At 40.8% G+C, this 23,776-nt stretch overlaps 2 protein-coding genes across 3 annotated transcripts; both read right to left on the bottom strand.

Moving 5' to 3' along the window:
• Positions 1 to 24: 24 nt before the first annotated feature.
• LOC118398769 (akirin-2-like) lies at positions 25 to 3,083 on the bottom strand. Its single transcript, XM_035794449.2, has 5 exons — positions 2,551 to 3,083; positions 1,529 to 1,672; positions 1,169 to 1,306; positions 1,008 to 1,079; positions 25 to 878 (listed from the first exon to the last, which is right to left on the bottom strand). The coding sequence occupies exons 1-5, from the start codon at positions 2,726 to 2,728 to the stop codon at positions 868 to 870; spliced, it is 543 nt and encodes a 180-aa protein (XP_035650342.1). The 5' UTR covers positions 2,729 to 3,083; the 3' UTR covers positions 25 to 867.
• Positions 3,084 to 16,825: 13,742 nt separating this feature from the next.
• LOC118398765 (cannabinoid receptor type 1A-like) lies at positions 16,826 to 22,242 on the bottom strand. Of its 2 annotated transcripts, XM_035794443.2 has the most exons (3): positions 22,136 to 22,242; positions 21,955 to 22,038; positions 16,826 to 20,036 (listed from the first exon to the last, which is right to left on the bottom strand). In XM_035794443.2, exon 3 carries the CDS (start codon positions 19,984 to 19,986, stop codon positions 18,580 to 18,582), a length of 1,407 nt encoding a protein of 468 aa, XP_035650336.1. In that variant the 5' UTR covers positions 19,987 to 20,036; positions 21,955 to 22,038; positions 22,136 to 22,242; the 3' UTR covers positions 16,826 to 18,579. The 2 variants fall into 2 exon arrangements, with proteins under 2 accessions (XP_035650336.1, XP_035650334.1); XM_035794441.2 differs by having other exon boundaries at positions 16,826 to 19,994; positions 21,955 to 22,233.
• Positions 22,243 to 23,776: the final 1,534 nt, after the last annotated feature.

Below are 23,776 nucleotides of genomic sequence, written 5' to 3'. Positions count from 1 at the left end.
AAATACCACAATGTCAAATCAGAACACCCTTTACTGTATAGATTTTATTATTTAGCTTTTCCCAACCCAAGTCCATTAATCTACATAGCGAACAAAAGTCAAGCAAAACTACATAATGTACATAGTCATTCACCAGTACAATCTAACCACAACTGATCAAAGGCCAGGATGTCCTCTTCTGGAGTCTAGGCCAGAAGCTTCTTTAGTTTATCCACTATTTTGTGACCACCCCTGCAAAGATGCATGTTGATTTGCTAAAAAATGTGGCATCTTTGCAACAAACATATTTATGGAACAAAAACTGTCAGAGTTGTAGCCTGTGCCAGTCTGTTTGGGCTATAATGCCAACTTGTTATTCATTGTCTGGGCTTGACAAGGACAGCAATCTAGTTGGCAAGAGCACAAACATCTGCGACAAGCCTAGCAGAGTTGGGAATGGCAGGTCACTAACAAAAAATGGATCAGAAAAAACCCTGAATAAATATCAATACAGCAATGAAAACAGGCCACTGGTAGAGTAATAGGTAGCAGAGGTCCAGATATGCGTTGCCAGGAGCAGGCCAAGGCTTCATCCAAAATGGCACCCTATTCCCTCTATATAGTGCACTAATTTTGACGAGCCATATGGGCACTAATCAATAGTAGTGCACTATACAGGAAATTGGGTGCCATTTGGGACACACACCAAATTCCAGACGAAGAGAACGTAGTTGCCACTGACAGAAGTTTCAGGCAGCCTGTGCCCACAGGGGAGATATGTCACTGCTACGAGTTCAACTTGACCCACTGAGTCCCTGGAGAATACCGTTGGCAGAGAATCAGCTGAGGAGTTTTCAGCGATTAATAAAATGGGGAAACTGGTTTCACTCAGGAAACATCTGGAGAGGGAGAGAGAGCAACTATAAATACAGATTAATGGAAACAAAGGTTAACATTCAGCATGGTACAGAATTGACAGGGATGTTTATCAAGGGGGAGGCATGTCGCTGATAAAGTTTGTTACTCACAGCTAGCAGGTTGCTCTCCAAATCGCCGCATTAGCTGATCGTGAGTGAACTTAACGAAAGCATCATATTGCTCTGCAGAAAGAGCAAAAGGTCAGACAAATGGATTGTGCAATACCTTCTTCTGCAGAAAACAAGTCACAGAAACAGTTTCTCCAACATACCTGCTAGTTTTGTTGTCAATATCTCATCATACTCTTCCCTTATCTTCTCCTCTCGTTCTTTAAGCAGTCGTTCACATATCATCCCAACCTGTCTCAAGGTAAACAGAGGCTGCTCTTTTCTAGATGGGGAGATAGTACCTGTATGGAGAATGAGAGTATATTATCAGGGAGAGCGTTCTCAAAACCACTTACCCTAAAATAATTCTGACATTAAATGAAGCCAAGGGGCATACAACTGCAAGCTAACAAAAGGGATAGAAATTGTTGTGAGACAACCAATGGTATCCAGTTGATGAAGACCCTAAGACATGTCTTTATTCTTACTGATGTCCTTCCTGAGTAAAAGCAGACTGGACATACCTGGCAGACTGGATCCACTAAGGATGGAGCTATGCGATTGTGACTCCAGGGGACAACAGACCTCTGTCTGCTGAATGCTGTTCTCCAGGTGCCTTCGCTTCTGCATCCGTTTGTATTCTTGTTTGATATTGTGCAGGATTTGCTCTGGATTGGAGAACAAGGGCAATAGTTGGTTAGGGCAAGTTAATCACTTATTCAAAATATCATTTGCACAACATACTCTAGTAATATACTTTGTTAGTGTAGTTATACTTAAAGTAACTAACCACCTTGCCTTTTGCACACATTGTATATAGACTCCCCTTTTTTTCTACTGTGTTATTGACTTTTTAATTGTTTACTCCATGTGTAACTCTGTGTTGTCTGTTCACACTGCTATGCTTTATCTTGGCCAGGTCGCAGTTGCAAATGAGAACTTGTTCTCAACTAGACTACCTGGTTAAATAAAAAAAATAAAAATCACAATATGACCTTAATTTGAGAAGAGAAGCAGTAAAACTCTAGTTAGCCACTTCCCTAGCAAATGAGAACAATCCCAAACACCCCCGAGACAGTTCCTGTGCACAGCCATTTGAGAGAACAAGGGGTGTGCCAATCCTAGCCATGTTAAGAGTATTATACTGCCAAAATATGGTGACATGGCATCATCCTATGTTGGTGGTAAAGGGTTTCAGCTAAATGTAAAATGCTCATTTAAAATATCTAACGTTAGCTACAGTAGTTAGCTTAGTTTGTTGGTTGAATGTTTATGACCGACCTAGCTGCCATGCTAAGTGGCTAGCAAACAACATTTATGGACAGTTAGTATGTCTGTCGCTACCACAAGCTAGCCAACAACACATGCAAAGTGTTTACAAGCATATCAGTATGTAAATTACTAGTTGTAAACGCTAAGCCAACTGAGTTTTCCTAGCCAGCTAACGATTTGTCAGTTAACTTCACACGAAGGTACCCCAACAACACATTTCATGAATAAATTCCCATGCCTGCCTCAAATCTAGTAGCTATGAAATGTTGCTAACCGGTTGTGAGTCTGGATGACACTTCTCCAAATGGCGAGGGCTCCATACGCAGATATTTCTGGGGTGATGAGGTGTACGCGGCTGGAGACATTGGGGCGCATCTCCTCCTTTTGGGGGACGCCTGGTTAATCAATGGATCGAAATCCATAGTCCTTTTCAAAGTAGCCCCACAAGCCATTCCGTGCACAAGATCTTCTCGCTATAAAAACGAGAAAGCTGTGGTTTTCGCTATCAGAGGGCACAACAATCAGAGTTCCTGTGACAGGGCCGTTCTTCTCCGACTAACGTTACCTCAAGGAAAATGCAGATGAGAAACAAATGGCGTAGTTATTTCGCCTATGTGAGTCTTAATAGCATCCAAATCGCAAACCCTGTAATGGCCGAGTGTTAGTTTAAATTAATTTAGTCAATCCTTTTATATTAATTATTATATACAACCAGATGATAGTAGATTCGGACACGTATTTCCTTCTGCCAATGTCGTTGACAAATTCTTTCCTTGATGACAACCAACATGGCGTCAAATTCTGAGCCAATGGGCATGCGCAATTAATTATTGTTATGTTGGTATATGTAGTGTATTTGCCATACAGTTTTCATTCGTTCATATCCAATAGTTGGGCTTTTGCACTACATTCCCCACAAACCATGAATACCAAAACCACCTACCAAATTTAAATTATCCAGTACGTTCAAACGATTTGAAGAATTTGAATAAAGCTATTAGTTAATCACCGTTCATTATAAAGTATGGTCTCATTTCTGAATGTGCAAATCGGATTCAACTTAATTGTATTGTTCTTGTACATAACAGTTATGTGGTAGACGTATTCTCGATTGTTCAGGGCCCAGTTTCCCGATAGTGATGTAATTTAGGTTTATAAGTGTTTTAAAGATGTATCTTCTCTACAACGGCCGAAGATCACAAAACACAATGAGAACGGTCTCTAAATGCTTGTGCATGCTTCGGTTAGGCTGGGCCACTCAATTAGACTACAATCAAGTAGGGCCGCTAGAACGAATCAGTTGGATGGGCCTTTGATTTCCATAGGTGGACACGTTTGTCACAAGACCTCGGGTGTTAATATTAAAGACCATAGGCAGCTCGTGAGTTTCAAGGTTGTGGAAGATAACAATTTATCCTACCATTTATACGTGCCAATTATGATTGTTGTTATATGCGCATTTTCGTGGAACAGTTTAATTTCAATAATAACGTTTTTGTTTATCCTGATAAGTGATGGATCTTTCAATCACATCTCTACTCAGCCTGTCTGCACCCCTTTCTATCTGTCTTGACTTGTCCCTAGCGAACTTGCAACATTGTATCAACTAGCCTATTCAGAGTTTCCAGCACCAGTGAGCTCACGACAGACTGCTGTTTTTATGAAGTTTCCACTGGATATATGGAATCATCAGATCATCGCTACAATATAATTGTATTTCTTCTTTCGTTCTTTGCATTTGTTAATTATATTAATTTAAATCCTTTGATTATTAATATATTAATGTTTTAATATTTCTATAACTAGATTCGTCTCTTCACGTATGCGAGCCTCCTCCCAACGTTCACCTACAAGTGCCGGCTCTAGTTGGTTGCGAGATACAGAATAATTAGTATAACATACAGAAAATGAAGAGAGAATATTTCCACAGCTCCACGAGCTTTTTTCGCGATTGGCGAAAGCATGATATTTGTAGTACATTTTAAGGTTTAGCATCAGGTTTAGGTTTCCTGAACAGCTTTTACGAAAGTTGAGTCGATGTGTAAATTAACGTTACCTTTAACAGACTGTTAGCCTAACATTATGTTTACATCTGTGCTAGTAATACACGCATATACAGTGCATTGTTGTAAGTTACAGTATACGAATGTTTAGCTAATGTGGGGTAACTACTAGGCTACAGCTGTCAGTGTTAAGAAGGTTAACATTCAGCAATTTGAAATCCATTAACTCAGTTAGATTTTCTTACTTGAACTCAAAACGAACAATTGTTTATTATCAATTTGTTAACGTTACTCAAAAGATTACCACAATTTGCAGATAGCCTGTTTGCTATCGTTAAAAAAAAGTGTAAGAAATTATAACTAGCTAAATTACTTACTGCAGAGTAGGGCTAACGTTAGCCATGATCTGACTTGTAATTTAGGCTGGTAGTTGATTTTAAAGTACAGTCACGATAATGGGGATTTGTAATTAAGATTGAGATTGGACAAAAATGTGGGTAATTGGATGCTTAGATGTAACCATAGACTGTCTTTTTTTTGCAGTGTCAATTAAACATTAAAAGAAAGGGAGAGAGATACCAGACTTATTTTTAAAGAAGCACAAACAGGCAGATCAGGTGCAAACAGACCCCAGCCCTTGCATCACTACTGGACCCCAGAGCAGCTCCCTAGCTGAGTGTGGTCAGACTTCACAAGGACCAGTCTACCACCACCACCACCACCTACCAGACAGTCAGTCACATGCCCAGTTCAGAATTTAAGTTTAGCTTCTTTTGTAATAGGTAATTTTGTCAGATTAAGCCTCACTTCAAAATTATGGTTGATGATTCATGTGTGTTCTTGTTTTGATGGCTGTGCCATTTTTATTATACACCAATGGTTCTTGTGTTATTTTAATGTAACTGATGTATCAAGGGATGCCACAGAGACCTCTGGCTCTGAGCAAGACAGTGAGCCAGAGCTGCCAGGAGATGTCATCGAGCCCCTTGCAACTGCGTCAAGCACCAGATATGCTGTTCCAAAAGGACCCAATGGTAGGCCAGGCCTATACTTTAAACTACACATTTTAGTTAGCAGCTGTTAGTATCTAATCTTGTGGATCCCTTAATTATACATTTCCAGAGAGATATGACACATTATTTAACTTGTATTTCAGACATTTCAAGATCCAGAGAAGAGGGTCCTGTACAGCCGTGTTTGAAAACATTTCCCAGAACTCAGCATAGGTACTACTAGGGCTTTCAACAGCTCCTGGTACAAGGACAATTCATGGCTTGAATATTTGTAACTGGAAAACGGTCATGTTTAAAGATTCTGGATTTAAGCTCCATTCGAAGGCAGAGAATCACTGCAAAATAAGTATACAAACAGTGTGTAAAATCCAGCCGAAAACAAGCTTAAGATTTTACAAATCATTGATGATGAGCACTGTAGGACAGAAAAATAGTGACCAAAGTGAGCTTCCAACGAGCTCTCTTTTATCAGGTGCTTGACAGACGTTTTTCAAAGAAGAATTGCGAGATAATGCAAGGGGTCCAGTCTCACAACCCAAAGAAGACAACATTCTTGAATGAGGAGCCTCTGTTTGCCTTTGCTCAGACCTTTGAGTCAGATTTAGAGGACCTCAAACATGAGGTTCATCAAACCAAGTGGCTTCTTGATAGGAGAGAGAAAAGTGGAAGGGACAGACCGTCTACTATTCTTTACTTTGTTGTGTTTCTAGAACCTTATAAAGAGGTCTTCCATGGGCTATTTCGACTTTGTAAGATTTCTGTTGTTACACCAGTCAGCAGTGCTTCTTGCGAGAGAAGCTTCTTAGCATTAAAACTGATTAAAACCCACCTTAAGACAATAATGGTTGATGACAGGTTAAGTCACCTCGGAATTCTCAGTGTTGAGTCAAGGAGGGCATGCTCCCTCAACATGTTTGTGAAACATTTAGCCAGTTCTCACCAGAACCGCAGAATTATGCTGTTTTAAATCTACCTAGGATAATTTGGCACTTAGGCGGTCCCTCTGGTCATGATTAAAACCTGCACTGTGTACTATCTAGTACAGTGACATTTTAAAATGATAAATTCCAAAGGTAGCATGTCACAGATTTAATTTGTTCTTGATTAGCCCAATTCCAAAACGTTTCTTTGCTATTAGTAAACATAATATATAGGAGCATTAAATATGATACTGTAAGTTTGTAATATTGATGGACACCAAATTAATTTTAATTTTCTGATGGATACCTGTTATGTCAAATTGCAGTGTTTAAAAATGTTTTAAAAAGTAAATTAACTATGGAATTTATGTAACACACAAATGCTATCTTATCTCCTTGGGGCTTGAGCTTTATTTTCTGAAAATATTTTGATGTTGAACACGTAGACCCAGATTATATATTCATGAAAACAGTGACTCAAGTCTCTGCAGTATGTGAGTACAGTATTGTGTGTGTGTGTGTGTGTGCGCGTGTGTGTGTGAGAGAGAAAGAAAGAAAGAAATTGAACTGCAGTTTTGAGGTAGAGACACTGACTATTCATAGTATGTTAAAGAATTCTAGTGAAGTAACCCTTTTGGACCACACTATCTGCCACATTGAAGAACTCTGGGTTAAGTGAATTATCACTTCTACCTCTAATCAACAATCATAGGATTCATTCATGCTCCTTAGATGCCAGGTTAGGGTTACACACACATTTTCTGTCCTGGTCTCCCTGAACTAGCCTTGGCCACCCCATGTATAAAAGTCTAGTTTCACCACTGCTCCCAAATAGGCATAGGGCCAACACACTTGGGATTTGAAACAATCCACAGCTATGAAAAAAGAAGCTAATGATACCTGGTGAATTATTTTGAAGGAGGATTATTTTGAAGAAGGATTTTATTTAGACAGGAGTAATTATATAATTTTGGCAAAACATCAATTTACTTTAGGGGAGTCCAGCATTCTAACAGTGCACTGTGCATCCGCTAACTCTCCTTTCCAGTTCGCAAGAGGCTGAAACCATAGATCTGTATATAATAACGAGATACTCATGTCTCCGCCCTAATAAGGGGAGTCTTTGTCCAAAAAGCGGGAAGGTCGGTGACAATTTTAGGTCTGCCATAGAGACGCCTTGGGATTATTCTGGACAGTTTGGCGAGAGTGAGCCCTCTCGCTTGCTTCTTCCTCGTGTCACGTTCTGACCTTAGTTATTTTATTATGTTTTTGTTTTAGTATGGTCAGGGCATGAGTTGGGTGGGTTGTCTATGTTCTTTTTTCTATGTTTTGGGATTTCTGTGTTAGGCCTGGTATGGTTCTCAATCAGAGGTAGCTGTTTATCGTTGTCCCTGATTGAGAACCATATTTAGGTAGCCTTTGAGTTGTGGGTGATTATTTTCTGTTTAGTGTGTGTTGCACCTGACGGAGCTGTTTCGTTTGTTCTCTTTTGTTACTTTGTCTTTAGTGTTCAGTTTATTAAAAGGATGAACACTTACCACGCGCATTGGTCTGACATTTCTTACTCCTCGCCAGAGGAGCACGAAGACGAACGTTACAGAATCACCCACCACCAAAGGACCAAGCAGCGTGGCAGCAGCAGCTGCCAGAGTCTCCCGTTTGTCCTGAGCTGCCAGTCAGCCGGGAGCTGCCGGAGCCGCCAGTCAGCCGGGAGCTGCCGGAGCCGCCAGTCAGCCGGGAGCTGCCGGAGCCGCCAGTCAGCCGGGAGCTGCCGGAGCAGCCAGTCAGCCGGGAGCTGCCGGAGCCGCCCTTCACTCTGGAGCTGCCAGAGTCTCCCGCCTGTCCGGTGCTGCCGGAATCTCCCGTCCGTCCGGTGCTGCCGGAGTCTCCCATCTATTCGGGACCCGTGGCTTGGGTCCCCAGTCCGAGGTCGGCAGCGAGGGTCGCCGCGTTAAAGAGGCCACGGAGGCGGGTAAAGAGGCGGAGAAGGACTGTGGTGGAGTGGGGTCCACGTCCCTCACCGCGGACAGACACCCACCCAGACCCTACCCTATAGTTTTAGGTTTTGGAGTCCGCACCTTTGGGGGGGAAGGTACTGTCACGTTCTGACCTTAGTTCTTTTATTATGTTTTTGTTTTAGTATGGTCAGGGTGTGAGTTGGGTGGGTTGTCTATGTTCTTTTTTCTATGTTTTGGGATTTCTGTGTTTGACCTGGAATGGTTCTCAATCAGAGGCAGCTGTTTATCATTGTCCCTGATTGAGAACCATATTTAGGTAGCCTGGTTTTACTTTTGAGTTGTGGGTGATTATTTTCTGTTTAGTGTGTGTTGCACCTGACGGAGCTGTTTCGTTTGTTCTCTTTTGTTACTTTATCTTTAGTGTTCAGTTCAGTTTATTAAAAGGATGAACACTTACCACGCTGCGCATTGGTCTGACATTTCTTACTCCTCGTTAGAGGAGGATGAAGACGAACGTTACACCTCGCTTCTGAATCTATTACATTTCACCTGAGAAAGCATCTTTGTGAGCGAAACAGCTACAACAGCCTTCAGTCTTCTGGAAAGAATTTCCACTATATGTTGGATCATTGCTGCGGGGACTTGCTTCCATTCAGCCACAAGAGCATTAGTGAGGTTGGGCACTGATGTTGAGCAGTTAGGCCTGGTTTGCAGTCGACATTCCAATTCATCCCAAAGGTGTTCGACGGGGTTGACGTCAGGACTCTGTAAAGGCCAGTCAAGTTCTTCCACACCTATCTCGACAAACCATTTCTGTATTGATCTCACTTTGTGCACAGGGGCATTGTCATGCTGAAACAGAAAAGGGCCTTCCCCAAACTCTTGTCACAAAGTTGGAAGCACAGAATCATCTAGAATGTCATTGTATGCTGTAGCGTTAAGATTTATCTTCACTGGATCTAAGGGGCCTAGCCCAAACAATGAAAAATAGCCCCAAACCATTATTCCTTCTCCACCAAACTTTACAGTTGGCACTATGCATTGGGGCAGGTAGCGTTCTCCTGGCATCCACCAAACCGAGATTCGACCGTCGGACTGCCAGATGGTGAAGAGTGATTCTTCCCTCCAGAGAACCTTTACACCACTCTAGCCGACGCTTGGCATTGCGAATGGTGATCTTAGGCTTGTGTGCGGCTGTTCGGCCATGGTAACCTATTTCATAAAGCTCCCGACGAACAGTTCTTGTGCTGATGTTGCTTCTAGAGGCAGTTTGGAACTCGGTAGTGAGTGTTGCAACTGAGTACAGACAATTATTAAGCACTACATGCTTCAGCACTCGGCGGTCCTGTTCTGTGAGCTTGTGTGACCTACCACCTTGCGGCTGAGCCGCTGTTGCTCCTAGACGTTTCCTCTTTAAAGGCCTTACAGTTGACTGGGGCAGCTCAAGCAGGGCAGAAATTTAACAAACGGTGCCACGTTGAAAGTCACTGAGCTCTTCAGTACAGGCCATTCTACTATCAATGTTTCTCTATGGAGATTGCATGGTTCTGCTCAATTTTATACACCTGTCGGCAATGGATGTGGCTGAAATAGCCAAATCCATTCATTTGAAGGTGTGTCCACATACTTTAGTATATATTCTGTATGTACATGAAGGCAGGGTAAGGTAACTAGGCATCAGGATAGGTAATAATATGTTTAAAATAAAGAACAGAGCAGCAGCAGCTACTTATGAGTGTCAAAGTGTGTGAATGTGTGTGGGAGTGTCAATGTAGCATGTGTGAGTGAGTGTGTGTATATGGTTTGTATGTACACTACCGGTCAAAAGTTTTAGAACACCTACTCATTCAAGAGTTTTTCTTTATTTTTACTATTTTCTACATTGTAGAATAATTAGTGAAGACAACTATGAAATAACACATATGGAATCATGTAGTAGCAAAAAAGTGTTAAACAAATCAACATGTATTTTATATTTGAGAATCTTCAAATAGCAGCTTGATGACAGCTTTGCACATTCTGGCATTCTCTCAACCAGCTTCCCCTGGAATGCTGTTCCAACAGTCTTGAAGGAGTTACCACATATGCTGAGCACTTGTTGGCTGCTTTTCCTTCACTCTGCCGTCCGACTCATCCCAAACCATCTCAATTTGGTTGAGGTCGGGTGATTGCAGATGCAGCACTCCATCACTCTCCTTCTTGGTCAAATAGCCCTTACACAGCCTGGAGGTGTGTTGGGTCATTGTCCTATTGAAAAACAAATGATAGTCCCACTAAGCCCAAACCAGATGGTGTTTTGCTGCTGAATGCTGTGGTAGCCATGATGGTTAAGTGTGCCTTGAATTCTAAATAAATCACAGATAGTGTCACCAGCAAAGCACTCCCACACCATAACACCTCCTCATGCTTTACGGTGGGAAATACACATGTGGAGATCATCCGCTCATCAACACCGCGTCTCACCAAGACACGGCGGTTGTAACCAAAAATCTCCAATTTGGACTCCAGACCAAAGGACAGATTTCCACTGGTCTAATGTCCATTGCTCGTGTTTCTTGGCTCAAGCAAGTCTCTTTTTCTTATTTGGATCTTTTAGTAGTGGCTTGTTTGCAGCAATTAAACCATGAAAGCTTGATTCATGCAGTCTCCTCTAAACAGTTGATGTTGAGATGTGTCTGTTCCTTGAACTCTGAAGCATTTATTTGAGCTGCGAATTTTTAGGCTGGTAACTCTAATGAACCTATTCTCTGCATCAGAGGTAACTCTGGTTCTTCCATTCCTCATGAGAGCAGTATCATAGCGCTTGATGGTTTTTGTGACTGTATTTGAAGAAACTTTAAAAGTTCTTGAAATTTTCCCTATTGCCTGACCTTAAAGTAATGATGAACTGTCGTTTCTCTTTGCTTATTTGAGCTGTTCTTGCCATAATATGGACTTGGTCGTTTACCAAATAGCACTATCTTCTGTATACCCACCCACCTTGTCACAAGACATCTGATTGGCTCAAATGCATTAAGAAGGAAAGATATTCCACAAATACATTTAAAAAAACTCCCATTCATATATTCCGTTTAGCATAGCATAGAGCAGGGGTACTCAACTCTTTACTCTACAAGTTCCGGAGCCTGATGGTTTTCTGTTCTACCTGATAATGAATTGCATACACTTTGTGTCCCAGGTCTACATCAGTCCCGTATTAGAGGGGAACAATGAAAAAATGCAGCGGATCTGGTTTCGAGGTCCAGAGTTGAGTTTGAGGGGCATTAAGGCTCGATTGACCTCTTTACTGTATCTATCTTTGAACGATAACAAATACTAAATTGAAGAATCCCTACTGTTGACCAATGACAGAGGAAGGGGAATGGACTTCGGCTCCGAATTTCGGCTTGCCTCAAGAAAAAAATATGTGTGCACAAACGTTCAAATTATTTTTTTTCTGAAGACCAAGACATCACAAAATGTCATCATAATATATGCAGGAACTGTTCCGAACTGTTTCGTACATGACGCATGCGGACGCCTCTTAAGTGCTTCGTTGGAGCACGTGTCAATACTGATAGGATCAAAAGAAAGTGAGCGCTGCTCTCAGATCAGCTTTCTCAATTCAAATATTTTAATTATTTCACAATACTGAGGATGGGTCAGCTCATATAGAGCGATATTACCACCTATGACTGCAAATATTGAGGTGGCTTATTTGAATGTTTACACAATAAAAATGCACAAAATCACTGATTAGGAACATCATTGAGCAAGATACACATAAGGAACATATTGAGACAAATCACAGAAAGTAGCCTACATGTAGCAAAATATAACTCAATTGATTGAACATGAAATCTATTTCAATATGATTAAAAACACCTATAGCCTACTGTTTATATTTTAATGCAGTCATATCGGTTTTCATTTGAAGCATATTTTTGTATGTTGCTTGTTAATAGGTCTATCAATTGCAAAACATCAACAACTTTGTATTTGCCTCAAGAATGAGACAGCCTATAGGGGGGAGGTCAGAGACCTGGCCGTGTGGTGCAAGGACAATAACCTCTCCCTCAACGTGATCAAGAGAAAGGAGATGATTGTGGACTACAGGAAAAAGAGGACCGAGCACACCCCATTCTCATCGATGGGGCTGCAGTGGAGCAGGTTGAGAGCTTCAAGTTCCTTGGTGTCCACATCACCAACAAACTAACATGGTCCAAGCACACCAAGACAGTCGTGAAGAGTGCACGACAAAACCTATTCTCCCTCAAGAGACTGAAAAGATTTGTCATGGGTCCTCAGATCCTCAAAAGGTTTAACAGCTGCAACATCGAGAGCATCACTGCCTGGTACGGCAACTGCTCGGCGTCCGACTGCAAGGCACTACAGAGGGTAGTGCGAATGGCCCAGTATATCACTGGGTCCAAGCTTCCTGCCATCCAGGACCTCTATACCAGGCGGTATCAGAGGAAGGCCTTAAAAATTGTCAAAGACTCCAGCCACCCAGTCATAGACTTCTCTTTGCTACCGCACTGCAAGCGGTACTGAAGCGCCAAGTCTAGGTCCAAGAGACTTCTTAATCAACAATCCAGTTTTAAAAAAGTACAGATAAGAATAAGAAATAAAAGAGCAGCAGTAAAATAACAACAGAGAGACTATATACAGGGGGGTAACAATACAGAGTCATGTGCGGGGGCACCAGTTAGTTGAGGTAATATGTACATGTAGGTATAGTTATTAAAGTGACTATGCATAGATGATAACAAAAGAGAATAGCTGCGGTTTTACAAGAGGGGGGGCAATGCAAATAGTCTGGGTAGTCATTTGATTAGATGTTCAGGAGTCTTATGGCTTGGTTGTAGAAGATGTTAACTAACTATAGTTTTGGCAAGTCGGTTAGGACATCTACTTTTTGCATGACACAAGTAATTTTTCCGACAATTGTTTACAGACAGATTATTTCACTTATATTTTACTGGATCACAATTCCAGTGGGTCAGAAGTTTACATACACTAAGTTGACTGTGCCTTCAAACAGCTTGTAAAATTCCAGAAAATGATGTCATGGCATTAGAAGCTTCTGATAGGCTAATTGACATCATCTGAGTCAATTGGATGTGTACCTGTGGATGTATTTGAAGGCCTACTTTCAAACTCAATTGTAGACCTCCACAAGTCTGGTTTCCCTTGGGAGCAATTTCCAAACACCTGAAGGTACCACGTTCATCTGTACAAACAATATAAACATCATGAGACTACGCAGCCGTCATACCTCTCAGGAAGGAGACGCATTCTGAACGTAGTTTGGTGCGAAAGTGCAAATCAATCCCAGAACAACAGCAAAGGACCTTGTGAAGATGCAGGTACAAAACAGGAAACGGGTACAAAAGTATCTATATCCACAGTAAAACGAGTCCTATATCGATGTAACCTGAAAGGCCGCTCAGCAAGGAAGAAGCCACTGCTCCAAAACCGCCATAAAAAAAGCCAGACTACGGTTTGCAACTGCACATGGGGACAAAGATCATAATTTTTGGAGAAATGTCCACAGGTCCGATGAAACAGTGGCCATCACAAAGCCCTGACCTCAATCCCATAGAAAATTTGTGGCAGAACGGAAAAAGCGTAAGCAAGAAAGGAGGCCTACAAACCTGACTCAGTTACACCAGCTCTGTCAGGAGAAATGGGCCAAAATTCACCCAACTTATTGTGGGAAGCTTGTGGAAGGCTCCCCAAAACATTCGACCTAAGTTAAACAATTGAAAGGCAATGCTACCAAATGCTAATTGAGTGTATGTAAACTTCTGAACCACTGGGAATGTGATGAAATAAATAAAAGCTGAAATAAATAATTCTCTCTACAATTATTCTGACATTTCACATTCTTAAAATAAAGTGGTGATCATAACTGACCTAAAACAGGGAATTTTTACGAGGATTAAATGTCAGGAATTGTGAAAAACGGAATTTAAATGTATTTGGCTGAGGTGTATGTAAACTTTCGACTTCAACTGTAGGTATTTATAGTTGTCCACATATTCTAAGTCAGACCCGTCCATAGTAGTGATGCTTGGCGGGCGGGTGCAGGCACCGATCGGTTGAAGAATATGCATTTAGTTTTACTAGTGTATAAGACCAGTTGGAGGCCACGGAAGGAGTGTTGTGTGGCATTGAAGCTCGTTTGGAGGTTTGTTAACACAGTGTGCAAGGAAGGGCCAGATGTATTCAGAATGGTGTAATTTGCGTAGAGGTGGATCAAAGTAAGAGCAACATCATTGATATATACAGAGAACAGAGTCGGCCCAAGAATTGAACCCTGTGGCACCTCTATAGAGACTGCCAGAGGTCCGGACAACAGGCCCTCAGATTTGACACACGGAACTCTATCTGAGAATTAGTTAGTGAATCAGGCGAGGCAGTCATTAGAGAAACCAAGGCTGTTGACTCTGCCGATAAGAATACGGTGATTGACAGAGTCGAAAGCTTTGGCCAGGTCGATGAAGACGGCTTCACAGTACTGTTTTTTATCGATGGTGGTTATGATATCGTTTTGGACCTGTAAGGTATTGTATTCGGCGCATTGTATTCGGCGCATGTGAATATTAACATTTGATTTGATTTGTTCTGATGTTATCCGCGGTCACAGAAAGATGGATTAATCATGTGATTCTATGTGTAGCCGAGATCTGTGTATTAAAAAACCTTTACAGGATCGGTGTCCCCCCCGTGGGACAGTTGAGCTAACGTAGCCTAATATAATTACTATGAGGTTGTAAGTAACAAGAAGATTTCCCAGGACATAGACATTTATGATATAGGCAGAAAGCTTAAATTCTTGTTAATCTAACTGCACTGTCCAATTTACAGTAGCTATTACAGTGAAATAATACCATGCTATTGTTTGAGGAGAGTGCACAGTTACAGAAAATGTATTAATAAACCAATCTGGCACATTTGGGCAGTCTTGATACAACATTTTGAACAGAAATGCAATGCTTCATTGAATTAGTGTTAAACTTTGCACATACACTGCTTCCATCTAGTGGCCAAAATCTAAATTGCGCCTAGATTTCTACATCAGATATTGGGCATTCTCTTGCATTTCAAAAATGATGGAACAAAAAATAAAAGGAATGTTTTCTTATTTGTATGATCTTTTACCAGATCTAATGTGTTATATTATCCTAGTCCTACATTAATTTCACATTTCCACGAACTTCAAAGTGTTTCCTTTCCAAATGGTATCAAGAATATGCACATCATTGCTTCAGGTCCTGAGCTACAGGCAGTTAGATTTGGGTATGTCATTTCAGGTGAAAATTGAAAAAAAAGGGTCCGATCCTTAAGAGGTTTTAAGTAATGCAGGAGGGCAAAAAAACATTTAATGACGCACTTAACTGTTCTACTATTGGTCTGAGGCCGGCGTTGGATTACAAGCGTTTACAAGTGCAACCTTAATAAAGATGGCTTTTGGTAACCGCTCAGATAATTAACAATGTTGCTACCAAGGTTCTAACAAGGAACTCGGCCTTAAGATGCTTTTGGGAAAACTGGCCCTGTCCTGCAATGTGATTAATTTACCAGCAGGAAAAAGCATCATGAAGTTTCCAGGAGATATATTAGGTTATTACAGCTCATTCAACAGCTCATCCCACAGCTGTTTCAAATGATTGGAGAATAGTTCAATATTCCTTCAATGTGTCTTTCTTATGTAGGACATTCCCATGTATGTCAGTAGTAGGCTACATACTTTCAGTTTAGTTTAGGACTGGCCCCATTGTGTTTGAGGTGCACTTCCTTCTCTACTTACATGTCATTTGCTTGTCCATGAGTCCATGTTCAGATGTAACTGATTTAAATGTAACTGAACTGACATCCTATTAAATCATAGTCATAACATTGCCTCTGTCATATGTCTCTGTTCAGCTGTAAGTCTGAGCTGTTCTATAAACAGACAAGGTATAGCAGTGCTAATAGCACTGGTTCAAAGTCCCATGTAGAGGGCCCTATATGTATCAAGAGTCTCAGAGTAGGAGAGCTGATTAAGGATCCGTTTTGACCTTTTAGATCACAATGAATGAGATTACATGGACAGTGGGACCTAATTTTTAATCGGAGATGCATTATACATACAAACCCCTGGCCCTGTATTTGGCCATAGTATCATTATTCATTCACCCTGCAGGATTGTTCTGATAAACCATCTTCCAAAAAGGCCTATAATGTGGACAATGAAGAATTGTTGGGAAATTCCCATGCTGTATGAATGTGAGGGCAGTGTTGTAGTTAGTCCAGAAGAGGGCGAGAATCATCTTCAGGAATCACTGCTTCCCTTCCATTCATGGAAAAGAAAAGATGTTGTGTCTTTCCTTCCAGCCATTTTGAGATGGAGTAATAACACATCTGACTTGATTGATGTAGGTGTAGAAGCTATATGGGTGATTGCTTACACTTCTTTGTGTTGGATCTAACACCATGTTATCAAAGATTACTTCAAAGGAAGGCGGGAGGAAGGAAGGAAGCATGTTGTTCAAACATGACCTAGGTGTCCGCTACCACAGTTTATGAGTATATCAAATTTGTTCTATTGTGATTTTCTTGCCTTTTGTAAGCTGAACACACTGTACTTACAACTATTCACCAAATAAAAATGAACATGGTCAGCAGACATCATAACCAGCTGTGACTTTATTCAAAAGCTTGGAAACATTACATTGCAATACGGAAGAAAAAGAATCCTGCAGATTATTTTTTTCCACAGACAATCCTCAGATGCCACCACTGTACAGAAGCCACTTGACAGTTGACATTTGATCTTCAACACTCAACAATACAAGAGGCAGCAAAGCACACTGGTAAACAGCTGTCAGTAGTAGTTTAACACCAAGATAAATATCTAAAGAACAATTGTGCTAACTGAGTCATAGTTCTAGATTAAAATTCCTATATAATCTAATTGAAAATTACATTTTGATCAACACTTGTAAAAGGCTCATTTCCATACAATGCATACACAGTATAACTTCCATTCTAACATGTTGTCAGTTATAATGAAAGGCTTGCTTTTGATAAAAATACTCAGAAAACCAAAAAGTTAACAGGCTATCTTATTTTTTAGTTAATCCAAAAGCTGAGTTCTCGGCCTGCTCTAGGGTAGCTGTTGTCTCCTCAAATATCAAAAGAATCCGCGTCAATAGTGCTAAATTATATTTATTGACGGTAACACTGAAACAATTTGATAAGATTGACAGGTTGACATTGTTTTTATCAAGTTGTAAGGTTATTCACAAATGTACTGAATTGAATGAAAACCACTTAAATCATCTGAATTTAATCTATGGCATGATTATTATGGTAGTGTGGCCACCACTTTTCAGAACTGCATTGTATGTAACACTGTACAATTGTTTGGTGTACATTCATTTTTATTGAAAAAATACTACTATAGCCAAGAGTAGAGAGGAAGAAGTGAAAGACAGAATACATGTGATTTTTTTGTTGGGAGGAGTTACGTATCAGTCGGTCAGTACCTACATTACAGAGAATTCCATTGTAGATTTTTGGCTTATTAAACACATCTTGCAGATGAGCTTATTATGGCTTCAGATGACAAATTGATGTCATTAAATTGAACAATGTGGTTTTCAGATTCATCCAGCTTCTGTATGAAAGATGACTCCCAACAATCAATGGAGCTGTCTACACAAAGTCAGGTCAGGCTTTATTTATCCTACGCCTCGGTTGTTTCTGTATTAAATAATAAACTCAGACAGGTACAAAAAGAAAATACATGAGTAACTCTGTTGCTTTATGAATCATACATGTCTTAAATAAATACATATTAAAGTTATACCCTTATGTAAATTAATGTAAACTATTCACAAAACATACTGTATATTTGTACATGATGCCTGGACAAAGTCAATGCCTCTTCTGGCTGCTCAAAGCCTCAAAGATTTGTCTTCTTTATGGTACGTACACATATTGACATCTTGATAACACATACTTCTAATCAAAAACTTCAGTAGCCCCTTATCCCATGAATTAAGATATCATTGTTTCAGAACCTGAATTCACAGTACAAAAATATACTAAGCCTTCATGAATTCACCATCAGTACTATCTACAGTTTGATAATCATTAAGTCTATGATCAGCAGTAGACTTATGACAGTCTTGGATAGGTCAAACACATTTTGAGTCCATCCACTCTCTTCATCACCTTTACAAATCAATTTGGCACTTAGGCACTAGAACACTATACCAGCACACCTCATAAACATAAAACAATGAAGTAATGAACCGTTGAAGCGTTTAGCTATTTGTGTAATTTATTACATCCTGTGGAAGGTCCACCACCTTGTGAGAAAGTTTCCTCTGAAACAGATAAGTTGCACAATATCGCTGTGGCATGATGATGACCAGCTAAACAGCTTCTGCAGATGTCTCAGTGGAGACAGACATAGTCACTTTGGCTATTTTCACAGTGGTCTTCACACAGCTCTCTGCAGCCCTGTTGGCAGCGATGTGCCTGCTCTGGCAGTCAGACTCCAGGCTATTGTCCAGCTGCTGGGCACTGCCCCGGCATGCCTGGCATGAGCTGAGGAAGGCGTGTCGCAGGTCCTTGCTCCTCAGGGCGTAAATGATTGGGTTGACTGTTGAGTTGAGCAGACAGAGCATGCTGGCGAAAGCAAACACTGTCTTAATATCATCATCCATCTTCCAGAACAGGTCGTAGACCATGATGGCCAGCACAGGGCCCCAGCAGATGACCAGCACCACCAGGATGAGGACCAGGGTCTTGGCGAGCCGGATATCCATGCGCGTCTGCTCAGGGCGCATGGTTTGCACCTTCGTTCCGTCTGCTGAGTACACCACCAGGCTCTTCTGGGAGGTGCGGCTCAGCATGCGCACTGCGTGGTGGTGGGCCTTCCACAGGATGTACATGTAAGCGTAGATGATGAAGAGGACCAGCACGCTGGTCACCCCAATCCAGAAGATTAGATACTTCTCATCGATTAGCGGGAAAAGGTCTGAGCAGACCGAGTTGAGCTGCTTGCAATTCCAGCCCAGCAGAGGGAGCACTGCGAAGACGATGGAGATAGTCCACATCACGCAGAAGGCGATGACAGCCTTGGTCCGCGTGACGATGCGCCTGTAGGCCAGGGGTCTGTGGATGGAGATGTAGCGGTCTATAGCAGTGAGAAACAGACTTCCCACAGAGGCTGTGAACGAAGCGATGACCCCACCTAACTTGAAGAGGAACACATTGGGGCTGTCCTTTCTGTGGAACACATGGAAGTCCAGGAAGCTGTAGACGAAGATGACGCTGCCAAGCAGGTCGGCTACAGCCAGGCTTCCTATGAAGTGGTAGGAGGGGCGGCAGCGCAGTGTGCGGGATTGGAGGATCACACACAGCACGATAAGGTTCTCAAGCACAGTGAAGGTTCCCAGAGTGAGGGACATCACCGTCACTGCCAACTGCTGGCTAGGGGTCAGGATCATGAAGCATTCCATGTCCACGAAGTTCTCCGCACACTGGATTCCGGTTCCCTCATCACCAAAGCCGCTACTGTTGCCAAACAGGTCTGTGGCATTGGTGGGGAAGAATGGAATGCCTTTTAGGATGAGTTCTTCATCTCCAGGCACCTTGTCTGGGAAAGAGTTACTGCGGAAAGCAGGTAAAGGCTTCTGGACGGACAATCCACCCTTAGTGAAGTCAGTGTTGATGGTGGCGTCATCATAGCTGGCATCATTGGAGCCAAGGTACAGCAGTCCAGAGGTTATAGTCCGGAAGGTGGTGTCTGCCACACCATCCAGCACAGACTTCATGACTGGGCCTGAGAGGTGAACACTGGGGTTTAAGATGACCTCTGGTTAACCTATGAAATTATAAGAGAAATGTTTGTGTTTATGCCTTAACATTGAACAGGAGAAATTGGAAAGCACAGCAAGAATTGTGCCCTTTTATGACAGTTAAACTGTTAAAGAGTTGTCGTATCAAAATGGTATTTAATCCTATATTATTTGCCAAAATTAAACTATAATTTAGATTGGGCTTTTTCTCACATTGCTTGAATGAGCAAAATCATCGGGGTGTTCTAATTACAAACTTCTAACTGGTAACTGCCCAAATAAAGGAAACATAAGTAAATGAGTGAAACAAAGTATACTGAAAGCAGGTTCCTGAGCTAATTAAGCAATTAACATACCATCATGCTTGGGGTCATGTATAAAAATGCCCAGTTGCCCATGATTTTAGTTACCATGACTAGAAGTGTGTGTGTGCGCGTGTCTCTCTTACCAGATCTCAACCCAATGAACACTTATGGGAGATTCTGGAGCAACGCTTGAGACAGCTCTTTCCACCGCCATGAACAAAACATCAAAAGATGGAATTTCTCATCGAAAAATTGTTGAGACACTAGAATCTATGCCAAGGCGCATTGAAGCTCTTCTGGCGGCTCGTGGCAGCCCAACGCCCTATTAAGACGCTTTATGTTGGTGTTTCCTTTATTTTGGCAGTTACCTGTATATTTAATTATATAAAATTTGAATTGTCTAATGATGATCAGCAGAGGTGTCATAATCATTAAAACACAGTGGCACACCAAATAAAATCGTTTTTTAAATTTACAATTATAATTCATTATTACATTTTAGCTAATTTAGCTATGCAGAAAAATTGACATATTTCTTACATAGAATTAAGCATAATGATTATGGCTCTATATGGCAGGAAAACGGCTTCAGGTGTTTGAAAAAAAATCGAAATTCTCCAACTCCCGGACCACCTCCAGCCATCCTTACGTACTTGGTGCCTCCTCAGATTTTTGGGGTGCATGAGGGGCAACGCTTTTTATTCCATTTTTTTAGGTTAACCATTAGGAATGGTCAAAGAGAGTTCACTGTTACTTAGCTGTTGCCCTGCATGTCACACAGAGAGAACAATTCCATTCCTATCAGATAAGTCATGTGCAACAAGAGGCAGTCTATTTTGTTCACGTTTGGCCAAGCTAGGCTATGTCGGAGATCACTAAATGCAGCTCCTGTTATACATTCCCTTTACAGTCATGCTCATGTTTAGCAGTAGCCACAGGATGGTGCACAGGTGCAATCATACCGAAGCTGATGGGGTATTATACTGTTATCTAAATGGGAATAAACATTTATTCACCTTAAGGTTAGGAGTTAGGTTAAAGAGTTAAGGATAAGGGAAGGTTTAGTTAATATGCTAAGTAGTTTCAATGTAGCTAAAAAGTAGTAAGTAGTAGAAAAGTTGCTGAAATGTTAGTTGTCCATGATGATATTCAAACCCGCAACCTTCAGGTTACTAGAAGTTCGTGTTATAGGACACCCTTCCACCATGACCAACCACACTCCTTTCGTTTTGGAATTAAGTAACCTTCTGTTTTATGTAAACATACCAAATGTAACATATCATACTAATTTGAGGTTTTCGGGTTTTACTTTCACTATGTTACGTCTAGTCTATGAGACCAGCATGTATTATTTGTTAATTAGGTTTCGCATTTATTTTTTACATTAATTAACGGGTTATTTTTCCTCAATTATAGATCTACAATTCGATGCCGTTGCTATAGCCTCTCGTTTTTGTACGGTGAAATGAATGAAAAACTAATTTTGAGTGCCGGCACCGTTTATATGTAGGTGCAGGAACTCTGAAATACTTTTGAGCTAATATTCTAAGATGTGCATGAACTCAAGCAGTAGAACATTTGAAGTGCCACAGTCCTCGGCTCCAGTGGGCTTTATAATAACCTAATTAAAAGTCTTTACCTTCACATTGCTCGCACAGGTCCCTCCACCCAAAATGTATCCAACCATTAATCCAACCTTGACTCGTAATACCTGACAAAAGAACTATAAATGTAATCATTAAAACAAGGAACGTTAAAAACATTTACAATTATATAGAAAATATATTTGTCCAACGATCTAGTTATTCATTGGTTAATACGGTTTATTGATGGGCGCTCAGAATGGCATCTGCTCTCTCATGTGCGCCTCCCGCAGTGGACCTAAGTTGCGGCTGCTGCGATGTCTGAAGTCTCTCTCTGTGTGTGCATATTTATGAAGCATCACTTTCGAAAGCCACATCACGTGCTGCGAAACGCGCTCTCCATAGATTTATATAGCCAACCCCAAAGCAGCCTTCAACTGTAAGAACAATAAACGAATTTTGCACTTGGACAAAACGATAGCTGCACATACAGGTACTTTAACAGGTTCAGTGCATTAGGGCTCAAATAGGTTTACATATGGATAAGCTTGTATAAGGCAAAATATACATTTCTCATGATTTCAATGGCTATGATGTGTTATAATGAAACATTACATTCTATAATATTCTTTAAATTGAACTTGTTTGAACTTATTGTTCATTAGGCTACTTATCTATATTTTTCCAATTAAAATATTGCTTTAAACAAGCTCATTTGAATCCCACCAGTGAGTGATCCGTTAGGTGATTTCCTGTCAGTGGCACACACTGAATGTAAATGATGTGACATATGCAGAGTGGGGCAAGGGAGAGTAGCCTAGACATCTTCTGGATTCATTATTTTGATGAATCACCTCAGAAGTACCATGCATTGTGTAGTCCTCAACAGCACAGTATGTTATGTCAAATGATCATTTTGTATCATTAGCCTGTGTTTTTCTTTAGACATCTGTTTCTTTTCCAGACTGCTACATGTATGTTTTTCCCATCACTGTAATGTTATTCATTAAGGATTATATAGGCCAGAGAAGATGAAAGGACAATGCCCTTGGGATAGCTCATTGTCAGTCTTATGATCAATTACTGTAGATATTGACCTCAAAAGGCAGATATCTAAGAGGGCCAACTGGGCACAAACTGGTTGAATCAACCTTGTTTAAACATAATTTGTCAACGTATTGTGATGTGAAATCCACATGGAAAATACATTGGATTTAAAAAAAGATCAATCACAGGATTATGTCATCATGTTAAGCAAGTTTCAACATAGACAAACCTTGTCTGAAATATGTTGAGTTTTTACATTTAAAACAAGGTCAGATCTTCAACGTTACATCCAAAATCAGAAAAAAACTATAGGCTACGCAGCATCTCCTACTGGAAAATGTATCTAGGGTAAGTAAGGGTAAGTAAGCATCTCCTAGACTGCTGAAAATGTATCTAGTCGCTCTGTACAGCTACCTTAAATGTTAAATGTAAATGTATCTATGTACAGCTACCCTTTGGCGTCCCATTCAGGGTTTTATCCAATCCCAGCCCTGCTTAGCTATGATATTTGTCCAAGTTAAAGAATAGGACTAAATCTCCCAAAAATGTAAATGCACTTTAAATAAAGTTCTGATTTGATTTTGTCCTACTTTTTAAAGTTGAGATGGAGATGTGAATTCAACATGTCAACTATTAATTTGAAGACAAAAACTGGAATTAAAACCAGACTAAATCAGTGGCACAGATGGAACTATCCAAGCAGCAGATACATCTCCTTCAAATGTTTATATTTGGTTGCATTGTCAACCAAACACAATTCAATATTACTTTTTAATACAGTAAATAGCCTACAGTTAAGGCTAGCTTACAAACTAATTTAACATTCAACCT

The sequence above is a fragment of the Oncorhynchus keta genome, chromosome 19 (genome assembly GCF_023373465.1).
Source record: "Oncorhynchus keta strain PuntledgeMale-10-30-2019 chromosome 19, Oket_V2, whole genome shotgun sequence".
Taxonomy (NCBI): Eukaryota; Metazoa; Chordata; class Actinopteri; order Salmoniformes; family Salmonidae; genus Oncorhynchus; species Oncorhynchus keta.
Note: the sequence above shows the minus strand (reverse complement) of the source record. Positions and strands in the feature narration are given on the sequence as shown.